The following is a 26,348-nucleotide window of genomic DNA, read 5'->3' as shown; positions in this document are numbered from 1 at the left end:
TATTTACCGGCGGGACCAGGCGGCGTGGGCGGGTTCCGGGGTCCTAGGGGGGGGGGGGGCGCGGGGCGATCTGACCCCGGGGGGTGCCCCCACGGTGGCCTGGCCCGCGATCGGGGCCCACCGATCCGCGGGCGGGCCTGTGCCGTGGGGGCACTCTTTCTCTTCCGCCTCCGCCACGGCCTCCACCATGGCGGAGGCGGTAGAGACTCTCCCCACTGCGCATGCGTGGGAAACTGACAGCGGCCGCTGACGCTCCCGCGCATGCGCCGCATTTCCGCGTCAGCTGGCGGGGCACCAAACGCCATTTCCGCCAGCTGGCGGGGCGGAAATTCCTCCGGCGTCGGCCTAGCCCCTCAATGTTGGGGCTCGGCCCCCAAAGATGCGGAGCATTCCGCACCTTTGGGCCAGCGCGATGCCCGTCTGATTGGCGCCGTTTTTGGCGCCAGTCGGCGGACATCGCGCCGTTGGGGTATAATTTCGCCCATGATCCCGAACGGCATCCTGTTGTAACAATATCTGCCAAAGGGGGTATTAAATGTGCAAAGTTTCCTGCTGGATTTATCGAGCTGGATTTGCCAGAATCCTTTTGAGGCGTCGAGTTTGGTGAAGAGCTTGGCGCGAGCCATCTCACATGTGAGCTCTTCGCACTTGGGAATTGGATAATGCTCCCTCATAATATTGCGATTTAGATCCTTGGGATCAATGCAAATTCTCAATTCGCCGGAAGGCTTTTTTACACATACCATGGAACTGACCCAGTCGGTCGGTTCCGTGACTCTGGAGATCACTCCTTGGTCCTGGAGGTCCTGCAGCTGCTGCTTGAGGCGGTCCTTAAGGGGTGCTGGGACCCTGCGAGGTGCATGCACCACAGGCGTGGCATTCGGTTTCAATAAAATGTTGTAGGTGTACGGGAGCTTGCCCCTGCCCTCGAAGACGTTGTGGTGCTGGTTGATAATGGCGTCGAGCTGTGCCCTGAAGTCAGTGTCCTGAAAGGCAGAGGCGTCAGCAGGAGAGAGAGAGTGAACTCTCTGAACTAGGTTCAACAGCTTGCATGCCTGCGCGCCAAGCAGGGAGGCTTTCGAGGAGCCCACGATTTCAAAGGGAAGGATGGCTTTGCGTGACCTGTGCGTCACTTCAAGTTGGCACGAGCCGCTGGCAGCAATGGCATTGCCATTATAATCTAATAGCTGGCAGGCTGATGGGAGGATGGCTGGTTTGACACGAAGGCTTTGGAGATCGGACCGTGCAATGAGATTGACGGAGGCACCAGCGTCCAGGCGGAATCGTATTTGGGACCGGATGACCGTCAGGGTGGCACACCACTCATCGTCTGGATTGATGCTGTTTACCGACAGAGGCTGGATTCTTTGCTTTGGGGACACCCTGTTTTTGTAATGATACCGACTCAAAAAGGCGCCTTCGGGTCCTCGGTGTCAATATCGGGTAGTAGATCCGCATCGGACTCGGTGACCGTGGGTTGAATGGCCCGGACATTACTGCGAGGCTGGCTGGAGCGACGAGAGTTGGCAGGCTGAGCTGCTCGGCAGAAGGAAGTATAGTGGCCAAGCTTGCCACGTCTCAGGCATTGTCGGGATTTGGCAGGGCATTGCCGTTTTAAATGGGCGGAGCCACAGTTGCCGCACGTCGTGACGTCAGCACGTTCGCTGCGCCACCGCGCGTGCGTGGTGCGGTCGTACGTGGTGCGCGCCTGCGCATTACGTTCGTCGACGTCGCCGTCCCCTCGTTCGGTGCACACAAGCGCGGGAGTCCGCGAAAAGCGCGCGAAATTGCCGCCCTCATCCAGACCGAGGCCCTGGTGTTGCTCGATTGCTTGGACCCGTTCCGCCTTGTGGGGACCTTGTCGCGCCGTTTCAGCCGCTTGGATGTGGGAATACCGACTAGTGGCGTGTTCGTGTAGCATGCAGGTCTCGATGGCGGTCGCTAGGGTGAGCTGCTTTACCTTGAGGAGCTGCTGGCGTAGGGGGTCCGACTGAACACCGAAAACGATCTGGTCGCGTATCATGGAGTCAGAGGTGGGCCCATAATTACATGACTGCACAAGGATGCGGAGGTGGGTGAGAAAGGACTGGAAAGGTTCATCCTTACCCTGCAAACGCTGTTGGAATACATAGCGCTCAAAACTTTCATTCACCTCTACGCTGCAGTGAGTGTCAAACTTGAGGAGGACCGTCTTGAATTTTGATTTATCTTCATCATCTGCAAAGGTGAGAGAGTTGAAAATGTGGATGGCATGGTCCCCGGCCGTGGATAGGAAGGGAGCGATCTTCCTGGTGTCCGAGGCATCTTCCCGGTCTGTGGCCTCCGGGTAGAGGTGGAAACGTTGTTTGAATATCTTCAGTTGGCCCCTAGGTTACCGGTGATGCGGAGCGGCGGCGGGCGGACGCTGTCCATTTTGCAGGATGACGGAATGCTGGTGGAAGGCAGATCACTTGCAGGTAGGTCTGAGAAGTTCTAATATCCCTCAACTCCTGGTATCAGGATGTGTTGGGTGCTCTGGATCCGTGGAACACATACAGGCCACCAACACTTAAAATAGTACAACACTATTTTATTAAGTTAGAAACTGTTGAACATACTTTCACTGTGGGGTAACACGATGTTAGATTAAACTACAGACCAATGCCTGTCCGAACCAGTCCATGCACTCAGCACATGGTGAAGATCTGTGCTGTAAGCTGTAAGCTCTGTCCTTCTGAGAGGCTGCATCCCGAATGAGCGGGAACTCTGATGCCTCCTGTCTTTATAGTGCGTGTGCTCTAACTGGTGATTGGCTGCGGTGTTGTGTGTGTTGATTGGTCCCACTGTGTGTCCATCAGTGTGTGTGTCTGCACCATGATATACTGGTGTATATTATGACAGGAGAGTTTGCTTATAGTACAATCCTCAGTCCCCAAGAGAGGTTGGAATTCTCGTAGATAAAAGTTCACCTCAATTGCATCTTAAATGGGAGATGCCTTATTTTTAAACTGTCCCCAGTTCCAGTGTCTCCTACAGGGAGGGTCACCCTTTCAACATTTACCCCCTCAGGATCTTCAGTTTCAATAAGACCACCTCTCGATCTTCTAAGCTGCTTGGTGAAACACTCGACTGACCTCCCTCAGCCAGCAGAGTGACAGAGCGCTAACCTGCTCACAAATATCAGTCCAACTGACTCTTCAACCTCAATCCTGTCACAATGTGGTCACTAAATAACCCCTCGGAACGATGAACATGGAGGAGCCTGAGCTGCAGTTTGTGAATCCGGCTTTGTTTAACTTGCTCATTTCCCCCGCTGGCTGGTTCAGTATTGATTACCCAGCCCTAATTACCCATCAACAGAGCGTCTCGCCCGGCCATTTCAGAGGCAGTGGAGGGCCAATCACGTTGCTGTGGGTCTGGAGTCACATGTAGGCCAGGCCGGGTAAGGACGGCAGATTTCCTTTCCTCAAAGACATTAGTGAACCTGATGGGTTTTTATATTATATTACTGGGAACAGATATTTTATTTGCTGTGCTGTGGATCCTACATTCACAGAATCCCTACAGCCCAACGAGTCTGCATTGCCCCTCTGAAAGAGCACCCCACCCAAGCCCAATAACCCGTTAGCCTCACCTACACATCCCTGGACACTAAGGGGCAATTGATCATGGCCAATCCACCTAACCTAACCGGGATTGTGCTGTGTTGTACTTTTAGCTTGAAAGGTTTCAGGTCCTTTTCCTGATCCCGCACTGTCCATTACTTCAGCATCTTTACCTGGATCATTTTGTCACTTGTCCGGATCACTCATGGGAAATACATTCGGAGATATTGATTTCTGACGTGTTTCCCTCTTGGTGAAGCTTTTCTGGAGAAACGTCAGTCACTTTTACCAACTCGACTGGTTTAGTTTAAAGGGGAATTGGTGGATGTGCTGTACTTAGATTTCCAGAAGGCATTTGATAAGGTGCCACATGAAAGGCTATTGATAAAAGATTATGCTGTGAGGGTTACATATTAGTTTGGAGGGGAGGTTGGCAAACAGGAGGCAGAGTTGGCAAAAATGGGTCATTATCTGGTTGGCAGAATGTGACGGGTGGTGTGCCAAGGGGATCAGTGCGGGGGATTAACTTTTTACACTTTAGGAAAGTTAATTTGGGTTCAGTGAATGGGCAGAAATCTGGCAAATGGAGGATAACATGGGGAAAGTGAAATTGTGCATTTTGTCAGGAAAAATAAATAAGCTTATTATGTAAATGGGGAGAGACTGCCGGGCTGTGAGGTACAGACGGATCTGGGTGTCTGTTTATTGTGAGGGGAATGGAATATAAAAGTAGGGAGGTTATGCTTCAGTTGTACAGGGCATTGGGGAGACATCTGCAATATTGTACACAATATTGGTCTGCTTATTTAAGGAAATATGTAAAAGCATTAGAAATATTACAGGGAAGGTTTACTCGACTAATTGCAGGGATGGGCGGGTTGCTTTTTGAGGGAAGGTTGGAGACGTTGAGTTTGTGTCTGCTGGAGTTTAGCAGAGTGAGAGGCGACTTGAGCAAAACCTTTAATACCCTGAGGGGTGTGGACAGGGTGGTGTGGACAGGGTGGGTGTGGACAGGGTGGGTGTGGACAGGGTGGGTGTGGACAGGGTGGGTGTGGACAGGGTGGGTGTGGACAGGGTGTTTCCTCTTGTCGGAGAATCTAGAACCAGGGGTCACTGTTTATAAATAAGGGGTCATCCATTTAAGACAGAGATGGGGAGAATTTTCTTCCTCTCAGAGTGTCGCGAGTCTCTGGAACTTTCTTTCTCGAAAGGCAGTGCGAGCAGAGCCTTGGAATATTTTCAAAGCAGTGTGAGGGAGATTCTTGATCAGCAAGGGGGCAGGGGGGAGCGGGGGCGGCAGAGGGGGGCGGGGGGTGGTGACAGGTTATAGGGGGTAGGCAGGAATCTGGGATTGAAATAACAATCAGATAGCTATGACTTTACCGAATGTCAGAGCAGGTCCGGGGACCTCCTGCTCCTTGTTCAGATGTTTGCATTGAACACTGGATTTCCAATTTGTATCGCTGGTGGGATTTCAATTCCGGTTGTGTGGATTATTTATCCAGTAATACAATCACAGCACAGTCCCCTTCCACAGAGTCAGTCTGTGTGAATAGAACTGTACTATACACAAACACCAACAGGGCAAAGAAATGAAGTACTTTGAGAGGGAAGTGTAATAATCACGTGATGTAAAAGGCAGAACTCACGGTGTTGTTGAAAATCCCAGAACACACAGGTCACAGATTCATTGCTCTGCCAAGAAAAACACAGGCATTAGTCCACGGCTAACAAAACACTGCCCAGGGACAAGACCCCACTTAGACACAGCACTGAACTCTCTACTTGCATCAATTCTATATCAAATATATTTTAATCCAGCCAACAGCCAGCGGGAGATAGAGGAGCAGATAGGTAGACAGATTTTGGAAAGGAGTAAATGCAACAGGGTTGTGGTGATGGGAGACTTTAACTTTCCCAATATTGACTGGGACTCACTTAGTGCCAGGGGCTTGGACGGGGCAGAGTTTGTAAGGAGCATCCAGGAGGGCTTCTTAAAACAATATTGTGGTGATGTGCATCAATGTAAATACATGTAGGCTAGTTAGACACTAGAGGGAGCACCAGTGACATCACACACACACACTCAACCAATAGATCAGTTAGATAGGATACGACCAATGGACATTAACGATACACAAGGAGGTGACAAGACCACAGGGGGGCATTACACCAACCCATATATAAAGGACACCACACACATGATCTGCCTCTTTCCAGTGGAGACAGTCAGTGAGGATAGACACAGGGTTGATTCAATATCACTCCCACCACGTGGATTGCAGCAACTGGTTAGTCAGTCTGGGTAGCTATAGTAGGATTAGCGGTAGTGTCGAACCCGAGTAATTGAAGTGTAAATAGTTTAATAAACGTGTTGAAGTTATCGCCATGTCTGAACCTTCCTTTGTCAAGTGCACCACAAGGAGGCCGCTTATGTTACACCTACAACATAACAAATCATGGTACCAGGACTGAACTGTTTCCAGATAGCCATACCTCCACGAAAACTGGCAGACATTCCGGCAAATGTTTGAAATCTTCCTGGTAGCAGCCGAACTAGAAGACGTGGCCGATGCTGAAAAGACAGAGCTTCTCCTCACCATCGCAGAAGAAATCTTTTAAAAATTCAAGTTCTCCAAGGGGCAAAACAGGAGCGACTTCCAGGCAGTCCTGGACAAATTCGGCAAATACTGTGAGGAAAACACACTCCAACCAGCAAGAAAAGGTAAGAGAAGCGCCAGCACTCGCCTCGAGGCCGAGATCCCAGAGCAGAGAACGATTTTGGTCGGCGGCCATCTTTCTAAAGGGACTGCACTTGCGCAGTTGCACGAGAAGCGCGCAGAAGGGGAAAGTCCGCTTGCGCATGCGCAATCACGAAAACGGCCTTCGGTAAAGGAACAGCGATCTGCGCAAGCGCAATCGCTTCCTACACGCTACGTCACATGCGTCATGACATCAGGGCCCCGGACCACGCCCATTTAAAGGGGAAACGTCCCAAATCAAAGAAAAAATCTTTTAAAGCCGTAAAACAACCTTCCTTCACCTGGAATAAACAAAGAACAAAGAAATGTACAGCACAGGAACAGGCCCTTCGGCCCTCCAAGCCCGTGCCGACCATGCTGCCCGACTAAACTACAATCTTCTTCACTTCCTGGGTCCGTATCCCTCTATTCCCATCCTATTCATGTATTTGTCAAGATGCCCCTGAAATGTCACTATCGTCCCTGCTTCCACCACCTCCTCCGGTAGCGAGTTCCAGGCACCCACTACCCTCTGCGTAAAAAACTTGCCTCGTACATCTACGCTAAACCTTGCCCCTCGCACCTTAAACCTATGCCCCCTAGTAATTGATTCCTCTACCCTGGGGAAAAGCCTCTGACTATCCACACTGTCTATGCCCCTCATAAGTTTGTAGACCTCGATCAGGTCCATAAGACCATAAGACATAGGAGCGGAAGTAAGGCCATTCGGCCCATCGAGTCCACTCCACCATTCAATCATGGCTGATTTCAACTCCATTTACCCGCTCTCTCTCCATAGCCCGTAATTCCTCGAGAAATCAAGAATTTATCAACTTCTGTCTTAAAGACACTCAACGTCCCGGCCTCCACCGCCCTCTGTGGCAATGAATTCCACAGACCCACCACTCTCTGGCTGAAGAAATTTCTCCTCATCTCTGTTCTAAAGTGACTCCCTTTTATTCTAAGGCTGTGCCCCCGTGTCCTAGTCTCCCCTGCTAATGGAAACAACTTCCCTACGTCCACCCTATCTAAGCCATTCATTATCTTGTAAGTTTCTATTATATCTCCCCTCAACCTCTTAAACTCCAATGAATATAATCCCAGGATCCTCAGACGTTCATCGTATGTTAGGCCTACCATTCCTGGGATCATCCGTGTGAATCTCCGCTGGACCCGCTCCAGTGCCAGTATGTCCTTCCTGAGGTGTGGGGCCCAAAACTGCTCACAGTATTCTAAATGGGGCCTAACTAATGCTTTATAAAGCTTCAGAAGTACATCCCTGCTTTTATATTCCAAGCCTCTTGAGATAAATGACAACATTGCATTTGCTTTCTTAATTACGGACTCAACCTGCAAGTTTACCTTTAGAGAATCCTGGACTAGGACTCCCAAGTCCCTTTGCACTTCAGCATTATGAATTTTGTCACCGTTTAGAAAATAGTCCATGCCTCTATTCTATTTTCCAAAGTGCAAGACCTCGCATTTGCCCACGTTGAATTTCATCAGCCATTTCTTGGACCACTCTCCTAAACTGTCTAAATCTTTCTGCAGCCTCCCCACCTCCTCCATACTACCTGCCCCTCCACCTATCTTTGTATCATCGGCAAACTCAGCCAGAATGCCCCCAGTCCTGTCATCTAGATCATTAATATATAAAGAGAACAGCTGTGGCCCCAACACTGAACCCTGCGGGACACCACTCGTCACCGGTTGCCTTTCCAAAAAAGAACCTTTTATCCCAACTCTCTGCCTTCTGCCTGACAGCCAATCGTCAATCCATGTTAGTACCTTGCCTCGATTACCATGGGCCCTTATTTTACTCAGCAGTCTCCCGTGAGGCACCTTATCAAAGGCCTTTTGGAAGTCAAGATAGATAACATCCATTGGCTCTCCTTGGTCTAACCTATTTGTTATCTCTTCAAAGAACTCTAACAGGTTTGTCAGGCACGACCTCCCCTTACTAAATCCATGCTGACTTGTCCTAATCCGACCCTACACTTCCAAGAATTTAGAAATCTCATCCTTAACAATGGATTCTAGAATCTTGCCAACAACCGAGGTTAGGCTAATTGGCCTATAATTTTCCATCTTTTTCCTTGTTCCCTTCTTGAACAGGGGGGTTACAACAGCGATTTTCCAATCCTCTGGGACTTTCCCTGACTCCAGTGACTTTTGAAAGATCATAACTAACGCCTCCACTATTTCTTCAGCTGTCTCAAACAAAGAACAAAGAACAAAGAAATGTACAGCACAGGAACAGGCCCTTCGGCCCTCCAAGCCCGTGCCGACCATACTGCCCGACTAAACTACAATCTTCTACACTTCCTGGGTCCGTATCCTTCTATTCCCATCCTATTCATATATTTGTCAAGATGCCCCTTAAATGTCCCTATCGTCCCTGCTTCCACTACCTCCTCCGGTAGTGAGTTCCAGGCACCCACTACCCTCTGCGTAAAAAACTTGCCTCGTACATCTACTCTAAACTTTGCCCCTTTCACCTTAAACCTATGCCCCCTAGTAATTGACCCCTCTACCCTGGGGAAAAGCCTCTGACTATCCACTCTGTCTATGCCCCTCATAATTTTGTATACCTCTATCAGGTCGCCCCTCAACCTCCTTCGTTCCAGTGAGAACAAACCGAGTTTATTCAATCGCTCCTCATAGCTTATGCCCTCCATACCAGGCAACATTCTGGTAAATCTCTTCTGCACCCTCTCTAAAGCCTCCACATCCTTCTGGTAGTGTGGCGACCAGAATTGAACACTATACTCCAAGTGTGGCCTAACTAAGGTTCTATACAGCTGCAACATAACTTGCCAATTTAACTTGTCTCCTTTCGAACTCTAGGATGTAGCCCATCTGGGCCTGGAGATGTATCAATTTTTAGACCTCTTAGTTTCTCTCGCACTTTCTCCTTTGTGATGGCTACCATATTCAACTCTGCCCCTGACTCTCCGGATTTGTTGGGATATTACTCATGTCTTCTACTGTGAAGACTGACGCAAAGTACTTATTCAGTTCCTCAGCTATTTCCTTGTCTCCCATCACAAAATTACCAGTGTCATTTTGGAGCGGCCCAATGTCAACTTTTGCCTCCCGTTTGTTTTTAATGTATTTAAAGAAACTTTTACTATCGCCCCTCAACCTCCGTCATTCCAGTGAGAACAAACCGAGTTTATTCAACCGCTCCTCATAGCTAAGGAAGGAACTTAAGCAAGGAGTCAGGAGAGCCAAAAGGGTCATGAAAAGTAATTGGCAAATAGGGTTAAGGAAAATCCCAAGGCTTTTTACACGTACATAAAAAGCAACAGGGTAGCCAGGGAAAGGGTTGGCCAACTGAAGGATAGGCAAGGGAATCTATGTGTGGAGCCAGAGGAAATGGGTGAGGTACTAAATGAATACTTTGCATCGGTATTCACCAAAGGGAAGGAATTGGTGGATGCAGATTCTGTGGGAACGAGAGAGACTCGCAGTTGGTGTGTTGCCTCCCAGGTGCCAGGGTGCGTGATGTCTCAGATCGTGTTTTGGGGATCCTTAAGGGGGAGGGGGAGCAACCCCAAGTCGTGGTCCACATAGGTACTAACGACATAGGTAGGAAAAGGGATAGGGATGTAAGGCAGGAATTCAGGGAGCGAGGGTGGAAACTTAGATGTAGGACAAACAGAGTTATTATCTCTGGGTTGTTACCCGTGCCACGTGATAGCGAGACGAGGAATAGGGAGAGAGAGGAGTTGAACACGTGGCTACAGGGATGGTGCAGGAGGGAGGGTTTCAGATTTCTGGATAATTGGGGCTCATTCTGGAATGACAGCACAATGCCTCAAATTGAACCAGGAAATGAAATTAACCTCCGAAGAACCCTGCAACAAGCAGTTACCTACGCCCAAACCGATGATTCCGACCTTGAATACTTCGATACCGACCTTTACATTTTTTCTGGACCTCGCGAGCCCAATGCCAGCTCCGACACAAACAGTGATGATATGGTCCTAGAAGACAACGACTCAGACGAACCTTTCAGCTTCGGAGGCTCCCCCAGTACCAAATCCGAACCGCAACTAGACGTGTTGCACATTGGCGACCCCCGTACTGAATCCGACGCAGACACGGATTCGTTCTTCGGATTTGAGGATCTTCAGCCCGGCAGATATGACATCCCGACTCGTGAGTGCAGGATGATGCTGCAGCCTGAAACCAAGAGACAGAGAGCGGTACAAGCCCACAGAGAGTGGCCTGCTGCCACACAGTGCGTGGTCCACGCACCGCTCAGGGTTCCCGACTCTACGAAAGAAGACACGCAAGACTCCACGCCACAGTCCTTGCACGAACAAGAAGTGACTCCAGTGTCACAAGCCTCCACAGCGAGCTCATGGACAGCCTCCACAATTGCAGAAACGCAAGACTCCAACGCGCAGTCCTTGCAGGAACAAGACCATGAGGGTCTAGCAACCTCCTTGGACCAACTAGCGGCAGACGATGCAAGTCTGCCATGCTCAAGTAAACAGCAAGAAGACTATGACAGTCTATCATGCTCCAGTGCACAGCAGGACGACTATGACGGTCTATCAAGCTACAGTGAAGAACAAAGCGACGATGCCAGTCCAAGCCCAAATGAAGGACGACAGCAAGACAATGACAGTCCACCCACATTGTTTGCACCACCAGATGAAGACTCTGACAATTTACCCAACCCAAATGAACAACAAGCATCTACTGAGGATCTACCCACGGTATGTGAGACGAGTGACGACAGCATCCCACTTCCCATGCAAGATGTGCAAAGTGACAGACCTTAGCTAGTGTGTACAGAGGCACTCGACGATCACTGTGAGACCACTGGTAACTCCGGTGACACCATGATACTTCCACCCTCATTCGCTCGAACCTCTCCACAAGTCAATGCATTCCTGCATGTTCCGACTCCAGACGTGCAGCTTCAAGAAATCTCAGCTGACTCCAGTGAACCTGCTAAGATTCCGGACGGGGAGCATCAACAAAAAACAGACCAGACTCCAGATGGGGAGCAAACAAACGCCGCCTCTGATTCACATCAGCCAGACTTTATTCCAGACAGGGAGTGCCGCAACCTCAGTGATGGCACGCTCAGGGTGACAGCAGATGCCACAACGACAGGAGATGGATCACTTAACAATCACACTGGGTCAGTAATAACAAGCAGCAGCTACAGTCCAAGAGGAATACACCAATATTCACCACAGCTATATCCACACATTTATTCCACACCAGCAGTGCAGCCAATGACAGCTCATGCTGAACAAACCCAGTATTCAGGCCTGCAGCAGCCAGCAGTCTATGCAGCACATTCTCAAACAGGCCAGCACTGCGGATTGCCCACTAATAGAATAAAGACCGAAGGAGGACTACCGCAAGCGCAATCTGCACTACAGACTGGATGCCTTAGTTACAGCCCAGGATTTGCTGCACCCCAGCCTGGTCAGACGGCATATTCCTATCAGATGCAAGGTTCTAGTTTCACACCATCACCAGGTATTTATGTGAGCAGCAATTCTGTTTCCAATTCAACGGTTCTCAGCAGGATCACCCTTCCAGCACAGCACGTGGCCAGAACCAGTATGTACAGTCTTATCCAACTTCACCATATGGCACATCCATGACCTCGACTGATACTGTTGATGGACCTCTTCAACGTCAACACCTTATCAGCTACAAGATGCCATCCGACAGCACCATCACAAACATCGAAAAAGAAAGGGACTCCAAATCAGACAGCGAAGTGATTTGACCACTTCTTGGTTCCTGTGGCACAGGGACATTGATGGTGTTCATAACCAAGAGAGACATTTGCCCATGATGATTGATGGTTTTTGGACTCACACAAATGATTTGGACTTATTGTTTAATCACTGTTCTCATGACTTGTATATACCTTACCTTATCTACCTGTTCTTTGTTCAATTTTCTTAAAGTGTACAGAAAATATGAACATATAAAAAAGGGGGGATGTGGTGATGTGCATCAATGTAAATGCATGTAGGCTAGCTAGACATTAGAGGGAGCAACAGAAACATCACACACACACTCAACCAAAAAATCAGTTAGATAGGAGACGACCAATGGACATTCACGATGCACACGGAGGTGACACGACCACAGGGGGACATTACACCAACCCATATATAAAGGACACCACACACATGATCTGCCTCTTTCCAGTGGAGGCAGTCAGTGAGAACAGACACAGGGTTGATTCAATATTACACCCACCACGTGGATTGCAGCAACTGGTTAGTCAGTCTGGGTAGCTATAGTAGGATTAGCAGTAGTGTCGAACCCGAGTAATAGAAGTGTAAATAGTTTAATAAACGTGTTGAAGTTATCTCCACGTCTGAACCTTCCTTTGTCAAGTGCACAACAAGGAAGCCGCTTATGTTAAACCTACAGCATAACAAATTAAATATGTAGATAGTCCAACTAGGGAAGGGGCGGCACTGGACCTGGTATTGGGGAATGAGCCCGGCCAGGTGGTAGAAGTTTCAGTCGGGGAGCATTTTGGGAACAGTGACCACAATTCAGTAAGTTTTAAAGTGCTGGTGGACAAGGATAAGAGTGGTCCTAGGGTGAATGTGCTAAATTGGGGGAAGGCTAATTATAACAATATTAGGCGGGAACTGAAGAACATAGATTGGGGGTGGATGTTTGAGGGGAAATCAACATCTGACATGTGGGAGGCTTTCAAGTGTCAGTTGAAAGGAATTCAGGACCGGCATGTTCCTGTGAGGAAGAAGGATAAATATGGCAAATTTCGGGAACCTTGGATAACGAGAGATATTGTAGGCCTTGTCAATAAGAAAAAGGAGGCATTTGTCAGGGATAGAAGGCTGGGAACAGACGAAGCCTGTGTGGAATATAAGGAAAGTAGGAAGGAACTTAAGCAAGGAGTCAGGAGGGTAACCAGGGAAAGGGTTGGCCCACTGAAGGATAGGCAAGGGAATCTATGTGTGGAGCCAGAGGAAATGGGCGAGGTACTAAATGAATACTTTGCATCGGTATTCACCAAAGAGAAGAAATTGGTAGATGTAGATTCCGTGGGAACGAGAGAGACTCGCGGTTGGTGTGTTGCCTCCCAGGTGCCAGGGTCCGCGATGTCTCGGATCGTGTTTTCGGGATCCTTAAGGGGGAGGGGGAAGCAGCCCCAAGTCGTGGTCCACATAAGTACCAACGACATAGGTAGGAAAGGGGACAGGGATGTAAGGCAAGAATTCAGGGAGCTAGGGTGGAAACTTAGATGTAGGACAAACAGAGTTATTATCTCTGGGTTGTTACCCGTGCCACGTGCTTGCGAGACGAGGAATAAGGAGAGAGAGGAGTTGAACACGTGGCTACAGGGATGGTGCAGGAGGGAGGGTTTCAGATTCCTGGATAATTGGGGCTCATTCTGGGGTCGGTGGGACCTCTACAAACGGGATGGTCTACACCTGGACCAGAGGGGCACCAATATCCTGGGGGGGATATTTGCTAATGCTCTTCGGGAGGGTTTAAACTAGTTCAGCAGGGGATTGGGAACCTGAATTGTAGCTCCAGTATACAGGAGGTTGAGAGTAGTGAGGTCATGAGTAAGGTTTCAAAGTTGCAGGAGTGTACCGGCAGGCAGGAAGGTGGTTTAAAGTGTGTCTTCTTCAATGCCAGGAGCATCCGGAATAAGGTGGGTGAACTTGCGGCATGGGTTGGTACCTGGGACTTCGATGTTGTGGCCATTTCGGAGACATAGATAGAGCAGGGACAGGAATGGTTGTTGCAGGTGCCGGGGTTTAGATATTTCAGTAAGCTCAGGGAAGGTGGTAAAAGAGGGGGAGGGGTGGCATTGTTAGTCAAGGACAGTATTACGGTGGCAGAACGGACGTTTGATGAGGACTCGTCGATTGAGGTAGTATGGGCTGAGGTTAGAAACAGGAAAGGAGAGGTCACCCTGTTAGGGGTTTTCTATAGGCCTCCGAAAAGTTCCAGAGATATAGAGGAAAGGATTGCAAAGATGATTCTGGATAGGAGCGAAAGCAACAGGGTAGTTGTTATGGGGAACTTTAACTTTCCACATATTGACTGGAAACGCTATAGTTCGAGTACTTTAGATGGGTCCGTTTTTGTCTAATGTGTATAGGAGGGTTTCCAGACACAGTATGTAGATAGGCCAACGATAGGCGAAGCCATATTGGATTTGGTACTGGGTAATGAACCAGGACAGGTGTTAGATTTGGAAGTAGGTGAGCACTTTGGCGATAGTGACCACAATTCGATTATGTTTACTTTAGTGATGGAAAGGGATAGGTATATACCGCAGGGCAAGAGTTATATCTGGGGGAAAGGCAATTATGATGCGATGAGGCAAGACTTAGGATGCATCGGATGGAGAGGAAAACTGCAGGGGATGGGCACAATGGAAATGTGGAGCTTGTTCAAGGAACAGCGACTGCGTGTCCTTGATAAGAATGTACCTGTCAGGCAGGGAGGAAGTGGTCGAGCAAGGGAACCGTGGTTTACTAAAGCAGTTGAAACACTTGTCCAGAGGAAGAAGGATCCTTATGTAAAGATGAGACATGAAGGTTCAGTTAGGGTGCTCGAGAGTTACAAGTTAGCTAGGAAGGACCTAAAGAGAGAGTTAAGAAGAGCCAGGAGGGGACATGAGAAGTCTTTGGCAGGAAGGATCAAGGATAACCCTAAAGCTTTCTATAGCTATGTCAGGAATAAAAGAGTGACTAGGGTAAGAGTAGGGCCAGTCAAGGACAGTCGTGGGAAGTTGTGCGTAGAGTCCGAGGAGATAGGAGAGGTGCTAAATGAATATTTTTCATCAGTATTCACACAGGAAAAAGTCAATGTTGTCGAGGAGAATACTGCGATACAGGTTACTAGACTAGAAGGACTTGAGGTTCATAAGGAGGAGGTGTTAGCAATTCTGGAAAGTGTGAAAATAGATAAGTCACCTGGGCCGGATGGGATTTATCCTAGGATTCTCTGGGAAGCTAGGGAGGAGATTGCTGAGCCTTTGGCTTTGATCTTTAAGTCATCTTTGTCTACAGGAATAGTCCCAGAAGACTGGAGGATAGCAAATGTTGTCCCCTTGTTCAAGAAGGGGAGTAGAGACAACCCCGGCAACTATAGACAAGTGAGCCTTACTTCTGTTGTGGGCAAAATCTTGGAAAGGTTTATAAGAGATAGGATGTATAAACATCTGGAAAGGATCACGTACATAAAAAGCAAGGCATGTACATAAAAAGCAAGAGGGTAGCCAGGGAAAGGGTTGGCCCACTGAAGGATAGGCAAGGGAATCTATGTGTGGAGCCAGAGGAAATGGGCGAGGTACTAAATGAATACTTTGCATCAGTATTCACCAAAGAGAAGAAATTGGTAGATGTTGAGTCTGGAGAAGGGTGTGTAGATAGCCTGGGTCACATTGAGATCCAAAAAGACCAGGTGTTGGGTGTCTTAAAAAATATTAAGGTAGATAAGTCCCCAGGGCCTGATGGGATCTACCCCAGAATACTGAAGGAGGCTGGAGAGGAAATTGCTGAGGCCTTGACAGAAATCTTTGGATCCTCACTGTCTTCAGGTGATGTCCCGGAGGACTGGAGAATAGCCAATGTTGTTCCTCTGTTTAAGAAGGGTAGCAAGGATAATCCAGGGAACTACAGGCCGGTAATCCTTACTTCAGTGGTAGGGAAATTACTGGAGAGAATTCTTTGAGACTGAATCTACTCCGATTTGAAAGCAAATGGATGTATTAGTGAGAGGCAGCACGGTTTTGTGAAGGGGAGGTCGTGTCTCACTAACTTGACAGAGTTTTGCGAGGAGGTCACAAAGATGATTGATGCAGGTAGGGCAGTGGATGTTGTCTATATGGACTTCAGTAAGGCCTTTGACAAGGTCCCTCATGGTAGACTAGTACAAAAGGTGAAGTCACACGGGATCAGGGGTGAGCTGGCAAGGTGGATACAGAACTGGCTAGGTCATAGAAGGCAGAGAGTAGCAATGGAAGGATGCTTTTCTAATTGGAGGGCTGTGACCAGTGGTGTTCCACAGGGATCAGTGCTGGGACCTTTGCTGTTTGTCGTATATATAAATGATTTGGAGGAAAATGTAACTGGTCTGATTAGTACGTTTGCAGATGACACAAAGGTTGGTGGAATTGCGGATAGCGATGAGGACTGCCAGAGGATACAGCAGGATTTAGATTGCTTGGAGACTTTGGCGGAGAGATGGCAGGTGGCGTTTAATCCGGACAAATGTGAGGTAATGCATTTTGGAAGGTCTAATGCAGGTAGGGAATATACAGTGAATGGTAGAACCCTCAAGAGTATTGAAAGTTAAAGAGATCTAGGAGTACAAGTCCACGGGTCACTGAAAGGGGCAACACAGGTGGAGAAGGTAGTCAAGAAGGCATACGGCATGCATTCCTTCATTGGCTGGGGCATTGAGTATAAGAATTGGCAAGTCATGTTGCAGCTGTATAGAACCTTAGTTAGGCCACACTTGGAGTATAGTGTTCAATTCTGGTCGCCACACTACCAGAAGGTGGTGGAGGCTTTAGAGAGGGTGCAGAAGAGATTTACCAGAATGTTGCCTGGTATGGAGGGCATTAGCTATGAGGAGCGGTTGAATAAACTTGTTTTTTTCTCACTGGAACGAAGGAGGTTGAGGGGCGACCTGATAGAGGTCTACAAAATTATGAGGGGCATAGACAGAGTGGATAGTCAGAGGCTTTTCCCTGGGGTAGAGGGGTCAATTACTAGGGGGCATAGGTTTAAGGTGAGAGGGGCAAGGTTTAGAGGAGATGTACGAGGCAAGTTTTTTACACAGAGGGTAGTGGGTGCCTGGAACTCGCTACCGGAGGAGGTGGTGGAAGCAGGGACGATAGTGACATTTAAGGGGCATCTTGACAAATACATGAATAGGATGGGAATAGAGGGATACGGACCCAGGAAGTGTAGAAGATTGTAGTTTAGTCGGGCAGCATGGTCGGCATGGGCTTGGAGGGCCGAAGGGCCTGTTCCTGTGCTGTACTGTTCTTTGTTGAATAATTTGATTAGACATAGTCAACACGGTTTCGTGAAGGGTAGGTCGTGCCTCACAAACCTTATTGAGTTCTTTGAGAAGGTGACCAAACAGGTGGATGAGGGTAAAGCAGTTGATGTGGTGTATATGTGGATTTCAGTAAAGCGTTTGATAAGGTTCCCCACGGTAGGCTACTGCAGAAAATTCGGAAGCATGGGATTCAGGGAGATTTAGCAGTTTGGATCAGAAATTGGCTAGCTGGAAGAAGACAAAGGGTGGAGGTTGATGGGAAATGTTCAGACTGGAGTCCAGTTACTAGTGGTGTACCACAAGGATCTGTTTTGGGGCCACTGCTGTTTGTCATTTTTATAAATGACCTGGCGGAGGATGTAGAAGGATGGGTGAGTAAATTTGCAGATGACACTAAAGTCGGTGGAGTTGTGGACAGTGCGGAAGGATGTTACAAGTTACAGAGGGACATAGATAAGCTGCAGTGCTGGGCTGAGAGGTGGCAAATGGAGTTTAATGCAGAAAAGTGTGAGGTGATTCATTTTGGAAGGAATAACAGGAAGACAGAGTACTGGGCTAATGGTAAGATTCTTGGCAGTGTGGATGAGCAGAGAGATCTCGGTGTCCATGTACATAGATCCTTGAAAGTTGCCACTCAGGTTGAGAGGGTTGTTAAGAAGGCGTACGGTGTGTTAGCTTTTATTGGTAGAGGGATTGAGTTTCGGAGCCATGAGGTCACGTTGCAGCTGTACAAAACTCTTGTGCGGCCGCATTTGGAGTATTGCGTGCAATTCTGGTCGCCGCATTATAGGAAGGATGTGGAAGCATTGGAAAGGGTGCAGAGGAGATTTACCAGAATGTTGCCTGGTATGGAGGGAAGATCTTATGAGGAAAGGCTGAGGGACTTGAAGCTGTTTTCGTTAGAGAGAAGAAGGTTAAGAGGTGACTTAATTGAGGCACACAAGATGATCAGAGGATTGGAAAGGGTGGACAGTGAGAGCCTTTTTCCTCGGATGGTGATGTCGAGCACGAGGGGACATCGCTTTAAATTGAGGGGAGATAGATATAGGACAGATGTCAGAGGTCGGTTCTTTACTCAGAGAGTAGTAAGGGTGTGGAATGCTCTGCCTGCAACAGTAGTGGACTCGCCAACACGAAGGGCATTCAAATGGTCATTGGATAGACATATGGACGATAAGGGAATAGTGTAGATGGGCTTTAGAGTGGTTTCACAGGTCGGCGCAACATCGAGGGCCGAAGGGCCTGTACTGGGCTGTAATGTTCTATGTTCTGTGTTCTGTGTTCTGGCGGAACCCAAACTGAGCGTCCGTGAGCAGGTTATTGCGGAGTAAGTGCAGTTTGATAGCTCTGTTCATAACCCTTTCCATCACTGTGCTGATGATGGAGAGTAGACTGATAGGGTGGTAATCGGCTGGGTTGGATTTGTCCTGTTTCCTGTGTACTGGACAAACCTGGGCAATTTTCCACATTGCCGGGTAGATGCCAGTGTTGTACAGCTTGGCTAGAGGTGCGGCAAATTCTGGAGCACAAATCTTCAGTACTATTGCCGGAATATTGTCAGGACCCATAGCCTTTGCAGTATCCAATGCCTTCAGCCATTTCTGGATATCACGTGGAGTGAATCGTGTTGGCTGAAGACTGACATCTGTGATGCTGGGACCTCCGGAGGAGACCGAGACGGATCATCCACCCGGCACTTCTGGCTGAAGATTGTTGCGAATGCCTCAGCCTCGTCTTTTGCACTCATGTGCTGGGCTCCTCCATCATTGAGGATGGGGATATTTGTGGGGCCTACTCCTCCAGTGAGTTGTTGCACACCTTCCCACTACAGACCCACCCGTTACACATCCACCTGTTACACACCTGCCTACTACACACTTGCCCTTCTGCCTGTTACATATCCACCTGTTATGCACCTGCTCATTACACACACACCCATTACCCACCTGCCTGTTACACCCACCTGTTACAACCCTGCCCATTACATGCCTGCCCATTACACACCCACCCATTCCATCTGCCCATTACACACCCACCCCTTCCGTTACGTGCCTGCCTGTTACATGACTGGCCGTTATGCACCCACCCATTACAGACACACCTGTTACACATTTACCCATTACACACCTTCCCATCATATACCTGACCCCACCCATTACACACCTGCCCAGCACACACATACCCATTATACACCAGCCCCCACCCATTACACAACCGCCCATTGCAAACCCACCTGTTACAGTCTCACCCCTTTAATTCTCACCTGTTACACACCAGCCCAACATATACCTATCACCTGCAAACACTGGCCCTTTACATACCTGCTGATTATACAGCCTCCATTACAATGTCCCCCCCTCCCCTGTTACACACCCAGTGGCCATTTCTGAATTTGAACAGCAGTTTGTTCATACGAGAAGCTATCAGCGACCATTGAGTTTCTGCTGAATAGTAGGATTGAAATACCTCGTTTGAGATTAAGTGCTGTAGAACCACTTTCACAGGATCACTGAGATTTTTAACATTCTTTCCATCAATACTGCTGGACACCACATAGCTGTTCAGAATTTGGTTGCTCAGGCTCCTGTCCTATTGGTTACAACAGTCAAAAAATACTTTCATTGTCCAAGGCAGGATTAGTCAACAGTGATCTCAATAAACACAGACCGAACTAAAATCAGAGATAACAACTGATTGCACAAATGTATATTGATCATTCAAACAGATTATATTTACACATCAGCCTGTAAGACTAGGCCACACTTTAATGTAATATTGATAAGTGAACACTCCGATAAATCACACTTGCACTGATGTGAAGCAGATGAATAAACACTCACAGATTAAAATTAACATGAATGATTTAAGTTAGGGTGAGAGTGATGAAATCCTTACCTCAAAAAGGGATGTTTCTTCATAAAAGTGGAATTGTATCCGGGATTTAGCAGCCTCTTTCTCTTTGTGTAACATTGCAGGCAACACAATAAAAGCCACGGGGTCATCGAGTGATGTCACATTCATAAAGATCTGTAATCAATCAACAGATTGATTTAAAACCTCTCTCCGCCTAACGAGGCACCATCACTGCTCTGAGAATTTCATTTCACTTTTAAAATTCTGGAACTAGCGCTGGGGCTGGTGACAGTGGTGATCTGACTGGGCCAGTAATCCACAAGCCGGAGGACAAGTGGTCAAATCCCACCTGCTGGGGAGTTTAAAATTTAATGAATTAATTTGTAGTTCTTTTCAGCGAGGAGTGTGAAGCCCAAAGGTTGTCTATCCATTGCTCGGGTTAAGGACATGTCAAGACCTGGAGACAGAGGAGAAGGTTCTAGTTGTTATGATCAATGTGGATAGTGTCCTGGGAGTGTCCCTTTAAGAAAGGTTTTTGTCTTATCACATGGCTTCGGTGATGTCATTGTGTGGGTGGAGCTGGGCTGTGGCTCTGGAAGTTTTAAATGCTCAGCCACTGCCATAATTACATCTTCTTTTCGTATTTTGTCAAGCAATGTTAACTGAAATGTTTTTGCCAAATTTAAATGCCTTTTTTTATTCTCTGTAAGATACTGCGCGTGACCTTCTCCACCCCAAAAACTTCTGAGCCTCTGAAAGCGCCATTGTCCACAACACACTTGCTGAGCGGAATTCTCCGACTCCCCGCTGGGTCGGAGAATCGCGAATCGCGCCACGCCGGCCCGATAGCAGGACGCGATTCTCCGCAGACATTGGGGCCGGCGTGGTCGGCACAGCACCGGTCGGGATATGTGCTGTTTCTCTAGCCCAGGCCAGCACGGGCCGTGCACCGATTCTCCGGCCCAGATGGGCTGAGCGGCCGTCAACAAAAAGCCGCGTCCCGCCGGCGCCGTTCTAACATCCTTTGACCCGGTGTGACCTCGCCGTTGAAGGGTCCGGGGGTGGCCTCTGGGGAGGGGGCATCCGTTGTGGCCTGGCCCGCGGTCGGGGCCCACCGATTGGCGGGCCGGCCTCTCTGGCTGGGGGCCTCCTTTCCTCCGCGCCGTCTCCTGGATCCCTGTGCGGGGAAGAAGGCCACTGCGCATGCGCGGACCCCACAGTGCCAGGTTCACGCCGGGTACGGCAGCTGGAGCAACGTGGGTCACTCCAGTGCCGTGCTATCCCACTGTGGCCCGGAGAATTGGGTCTCGGAACGGGCGCCGACGACACTTCTGTTTTTACGCCGAAGTCGGCACTTAGCTGCCCGATGGGAAAATCCCGCCCCTTATTTAAACTGGAATGCCACACCTGAAAAAGCAAACACAAATATGCTCACCCCTCACTGTATTTAAGTTCACTAAACCAACACAATCACAAAAGGTAGACTTTTATCCCAGATGAGCCCCCAATTTTGTTATGGACCAGGGTTTAACAACTTCAAAGAATATTATGGAGTCCATGTGACCTACAACCTTTATGTTGAATTTGTCGAAGATGAGCACACGAGCCCGCCTTTAGGGACACTAACATGACAATGGAAATGATACAGAGAGTTCTGGGAAAGAGGTTCTGCCGAGAGAGATTGAGCAGGAAGGGACGAAATTAAATTTATTCAACAGAGTTCTTAGGCGCTTTTAATCAAACAAACAGGCTGATTTAGCACAGTGGGCTAAACAGCTGGCTTGTAATGCAGAACAAGGCCAGCAGCGCGGGTTCAATTCCCGTACCAGCCTCCCCGAACAGGCTCCGGAATGTGGCGACTAGGGGCTTTTCACAGTAACTTCATTGAAGCCTACTTGTGACAATAAGTGATTATTATATTGAGTTTTATTCTAAGAATGTAGTTAACATTTGTATAAACACACACAGCAAGAATTTTTAGCAACTACAAACATAAAGACCCCAAACAGCTACAGTAATCAGTGTATAATCCTTAGTGAATTTCACCTTAACTGTTCCAATTCAATAATAAAATCCAAGTAAAACCAGAAACCCCTTTTCAAAGGCGTGGCCCAGCACACGGCATTCTCACTGGTATAAGACTGTTATTGATACTCTGTTCCCCTTTCCAAACAGCGGGTTTGAATTCCTTCCACAAAGCAATTATCTCTCTTAAGTTATCAAGTAGTCTGGAAATAACTTTTAAAATGAGGATAGAGAGGCAGCCCAACAGTTCTGTTCTCTGCCTGAGTCCACTGCAGTCAAAATGTGAAAACAAAACCCCCCAAAAACTCTCAGAGCCACAGCCCAGCTCCACCCACACAATGCCATCACTGAAGCCATGTGATAAGACAAAAAACATTCTGAAAGGGACACTAACATGACAATAGAAATGATACAGAGAGTTCCGGGAAAGAGGTTCTGCCGAAAGAGATTGAACAGCAAGGGACTAAATTAAAACAACGGAACCTTGATCACTACCTGAGCCACGAGCTAATTGGCAGAGGGATAAATAAGGTCAGAGAACTGAATACATCGCTCAGAGATTGGCGTGGGAGGGGGGGGAAACGGTTTTGATTCAGGAGTCACTGGCAGCAGCACTGGGGAAAGAGAGAACTGTACTGTTGGGATAGTCTGAACCTGTGTTAGGAAAACAAAGGGAGTTTTAAGGGATTTATATTTGTATGGGTAATCATTAGAAATAAGTTAGTTATAAGTGGATTTAATTTAATGTTTCTGTGCCTGGAAGGGTAAAATCCGTAGTAAGATTCATGCCGGACAAAGGTGTTTGTATGTCTGGGGGTTGGTTTAAAATCTAACTGTGATTCCATTGTGCTGCGAGAGGGCAACGGTGTGAAGAGTAAATAAACCAGTAGTGGTTGCTTAGCAACTAGGCCCTTGTAAGGTAGAGAAGCTTTTAAGTTTTAGTTTAGCTAATTTGATCACTGTGGAAGATAGGTAGTGAGAGAAAAAGCAGCTCTCTCTCACATCTCTGCTAGAAACAGTTGATTTTAGAGGGAACGTCTCTTTCACCCTTGTTAGAATAAAAGCCATACTATGGAGTAATAGTTAAGAAAACAAGTTCTAGAAATCTAAAGACCAGCTAGTTAAGGGAACCAAACAAATGAAGGAAAGTTTTCAATAAGTCTGGAGTAAACGGAAAAGAGGAAACTAGGAACCGGAACAGGTAACTGTTTAGTAAAGTCACAGAGCGTTGAAAAGCCATTGGATCATTGTGACGATTGGAAGGTTTTAGGGAATTGGATTATAAATGTAGTGGGAAATTTAAGGGTTAAAAGCCTGGGATTGATGAGGTAAAAGTGATAATATTTAAAATACAAAGTAGCCTTGTCTGCAGACAAGGGAAAGACTGAAACAAACAAAGTGAAGCAGCTATTTGAAGACGTTCGGGTAGAGTAAGAAATAATTCCCAGAATAGCCAGGATTTGCATTGTAATGGCAGTATCACTTTGGGGACTACACGTCGGAGCTGGATTGGAAGCTGCGTGTGTATTCTCCTGTTGTTTGATGGGAAATTGAATGGTAGTTTTAAGGTGTGTGGGTGTGCTGTTCTTTGCAAGTTTGAAGTGAAAGAGTATAATGTTGTATTCATAATAAAGTTTTGTTTTAAAAATAACCAAGTTCTATCTCTCCGTGCAATCCCTCCAGGAGCGAATCGTTCTTTCCGTGCAGTCGTAAAATAAACTAAAATATTGGAGTTTCGGTCCAGTATCCGAGTCACTGTTGAGGTCTGGTCGGGATTGTAATATCGTGAGAGGCTGGAGAGATGTCTGCAGTAGTGCTAAGGTTTGTGAGAAATTCCTGCAGTTTGGGAGACATTATTTGAAATAATTGTGGAAATTGGTGGCTGGACCTCGGAGTTTGTGTAAAATCCTTTAAGTACAGGAAACCTGATGGGAGAGAGAGGTGTAAAACCTGAAAGTGAACCATTGGTGAGAGCTGCAGAGGGAAAGCCTCATTTAAAAAACAATTTGAAGTGTGACTTTTTGAAAGTGGGATTTGAAATCTCTCGTGTGGAAGCCGGAGTTCAGTGAAACAAGGTGGCTCACGGTATAAGAATCATCTGGGGGGGGGATTTTGAGGAGCAATCTACAGACATTCACTTGGGTTCAGAGAGGAGTGCGTCTTACCTCAGTCATGCTGTTTGCTTAAAAGGGACTTTGTGTTAATGAGACCATTGTAGCATAAAATGTACTTTGTGTTAAATTAAAATCTGTTGGTTTGTTAAGCTAAGGGGGGAATTAAAGGAACATTGTATTACAATCCAATTTTTCCATGTTTGAGGAATGTTTTTGTTCCTGTTGTTAAAACTAGTAGCCGTCCTGTTACTCTGTTCCTCCACGTGTTCAAAATTGTGAAAGTTATGGGTCAGGTTTCTCCGTCCTGCCAGCCTCGCTTTCCGCACAGCGCACCCTCACCGGCAGCGGGATTGTCCGTTCCTGCATCCAACCAGTGGGGTTTCCCATTGTGCCCACCCCACACTGTCAGGAAACCCGAGGGCATGGGCGCTCTGCCAGCGAAGCGGAGGATCCAGCAGACGCAGAAGTCTGCTGCCAGTCTGAGAAGCCTGGGTTCCATTCCGGGATCTTCCCATCCGGTTATAATACCAACTGGGATAGAACATAGAACAATACAGCGCAGTACAGGCCCTTCGGCCCACGATGTTGCACCGAAACAAAAGCCATCTAACCTACACTATGCCATTATCATCCATATGTTTATCCAATAAACTTTTAAATGCCCTCAATGTTGGCGAGTTCACTACTGTAGCAGGTAGGGCATTCCACGGCCTCACTACTCTTTGCGTAAAGAACCTACCTCTGACCTCTGTCCTATATCTATTACCCCTCAGTTTAAAGCTATGTCCCCTCGTGCCAGCCATTTCCATCCGCGGGAGAAGGCTCTCACTGTCCACCCTATCCAACCCCCTGATCATTTTGTATGCCTCTATTAAGTCTCCTCTTAACCTTCTTCTCTCCAACGAAAACAACCTCAAGTCCATCAGCCTTTCCTCATAAGATTTTCCCTCCATACCAGGCAACATCCTGGTAAATCTCCTCTGCACCCGCTCCAAAGCCTCCACGTCCTTCCTATAATGCGGTGACCAGAACTGTACGCAATACTCCAAATGCGGCCGTACCAGAGTTCTGTACAGCTGCAACATGACCTCCCGACTCCGGAACTCAATCCCTCTACCAATAAAGGCCAACATTCCATAGGCCTTCTTCACAACCCTATCAACTTTCAGGGATCTATGGGTGGCAACTTTCAGGGATCTATGTACATGGACACCTAGATCCCTCTGTTCATCCACACTTCCAAGAACTTTACCAGTAGCCAAATATTCCGCGTTCCTGTTATTCCTTCCAAAGTGAATCACCTCACACTTCTCTACATTAAACTCCATTTGCCACCTCTCAGCCCAGCTCTGCAGCTTATCTATATCCCTCTGTAACCTGCTACATCCTTCCACACTATCGACAACACCACCGACTTTAGTATCTGTGGTGTTGGGTGTTCTGACACACAGATGAGCCAACACAGTTGCATATGGTACAACGCTTCTTTATTTAAACTCACTATTTACAACTTGGTCTTTGCACTCTGCACGTGGGGGGCTCCCTGCTTGTGGTGTTTCAACAGCTCTGTCTTGTTCCCTTCTCCCCAGACCTACTGACTTCCAGGTGTCGTGCTCGTGCTTTTTATGTGGTTGGTGTTCTTGTCTGTGATTGGTTGTGGTGTTGTGTACTCTGATTTGCCTATTAGTGTGTCCATCATGATGTGTGTGTTTGAATATCATGACATCCCCCCTTTTTACAAAGATATGTGCCTACGTGGTAATAAATATGATCGTGACGTGAGTGCATCTAAGAGTGTGTGTGTGTCGTGTGCAGCATGTGTCTATGACGGAACTATGTACATGGGGCGATGTCGAGTGCGTCACATGAATCCAGTTGTACCATAACATAACGGAAATGCGAACGAGAGAAGAAGAAAAAAAATTTGAACAGTTGTCCAGTCAGACGACATCTGGAACGATAAACAACAACAGGTT

The 26,348-nt window shown here is 47.7% G+C and overlaps 1 protein-coding gene across 1 annotated transcript in view; it reads right to left on the bottom strand.

Annotated features, from left to right (window-relative positions):
- Positions 1-26,348, bottom strand: part of adgrg4a (adhesion G protein-coupled receptor G4a) — a 721,014-nt gene that overhangs the window by 676,808 nt on the left and 17,858 nt on the right. The window contains exons 5-7 of the mRNA XM_072501541.1: positions 20,276-20,407; positions 19,847-19,969; positions 5,234-5,279 (exon numbers count right to left, since the gene is read on the bottom strand). Coding sequence (XP_072357642.1) covers positions 5,234-5,279; positions 19,847-19,969; positions 20,276-20,407 — 301 coding nt within the window. The remainder of the gene's footprint in view (positions 1-5,233; positions 5,280-19,846; positions 19,970-20,275; positions 20,408-26,348) is intronic.

The sequence above is a fragment of the Scyliorhinus torazame genome, chromosome 5 (genome assembly GCF_047496885.1).
Source record: "Scyliorhinus torazame isolate Kashiwa2021f chromosome 5, sScyTor2.1, whole genome shotgun sequence".
Classification (NCBI taxonomy): Eukaryota; Metazoa; Chordata; class Chondrichthyes; order Carcharhiniformes; family Scyliorhinidae; genus Scyliorhinus; species Scyliorhinus torazame.
The sequence above is the reverse complement of the archived record's forward strand: the minus strand, read 5'-3'. Positions and strand labels throughout refer to the sequence as shown.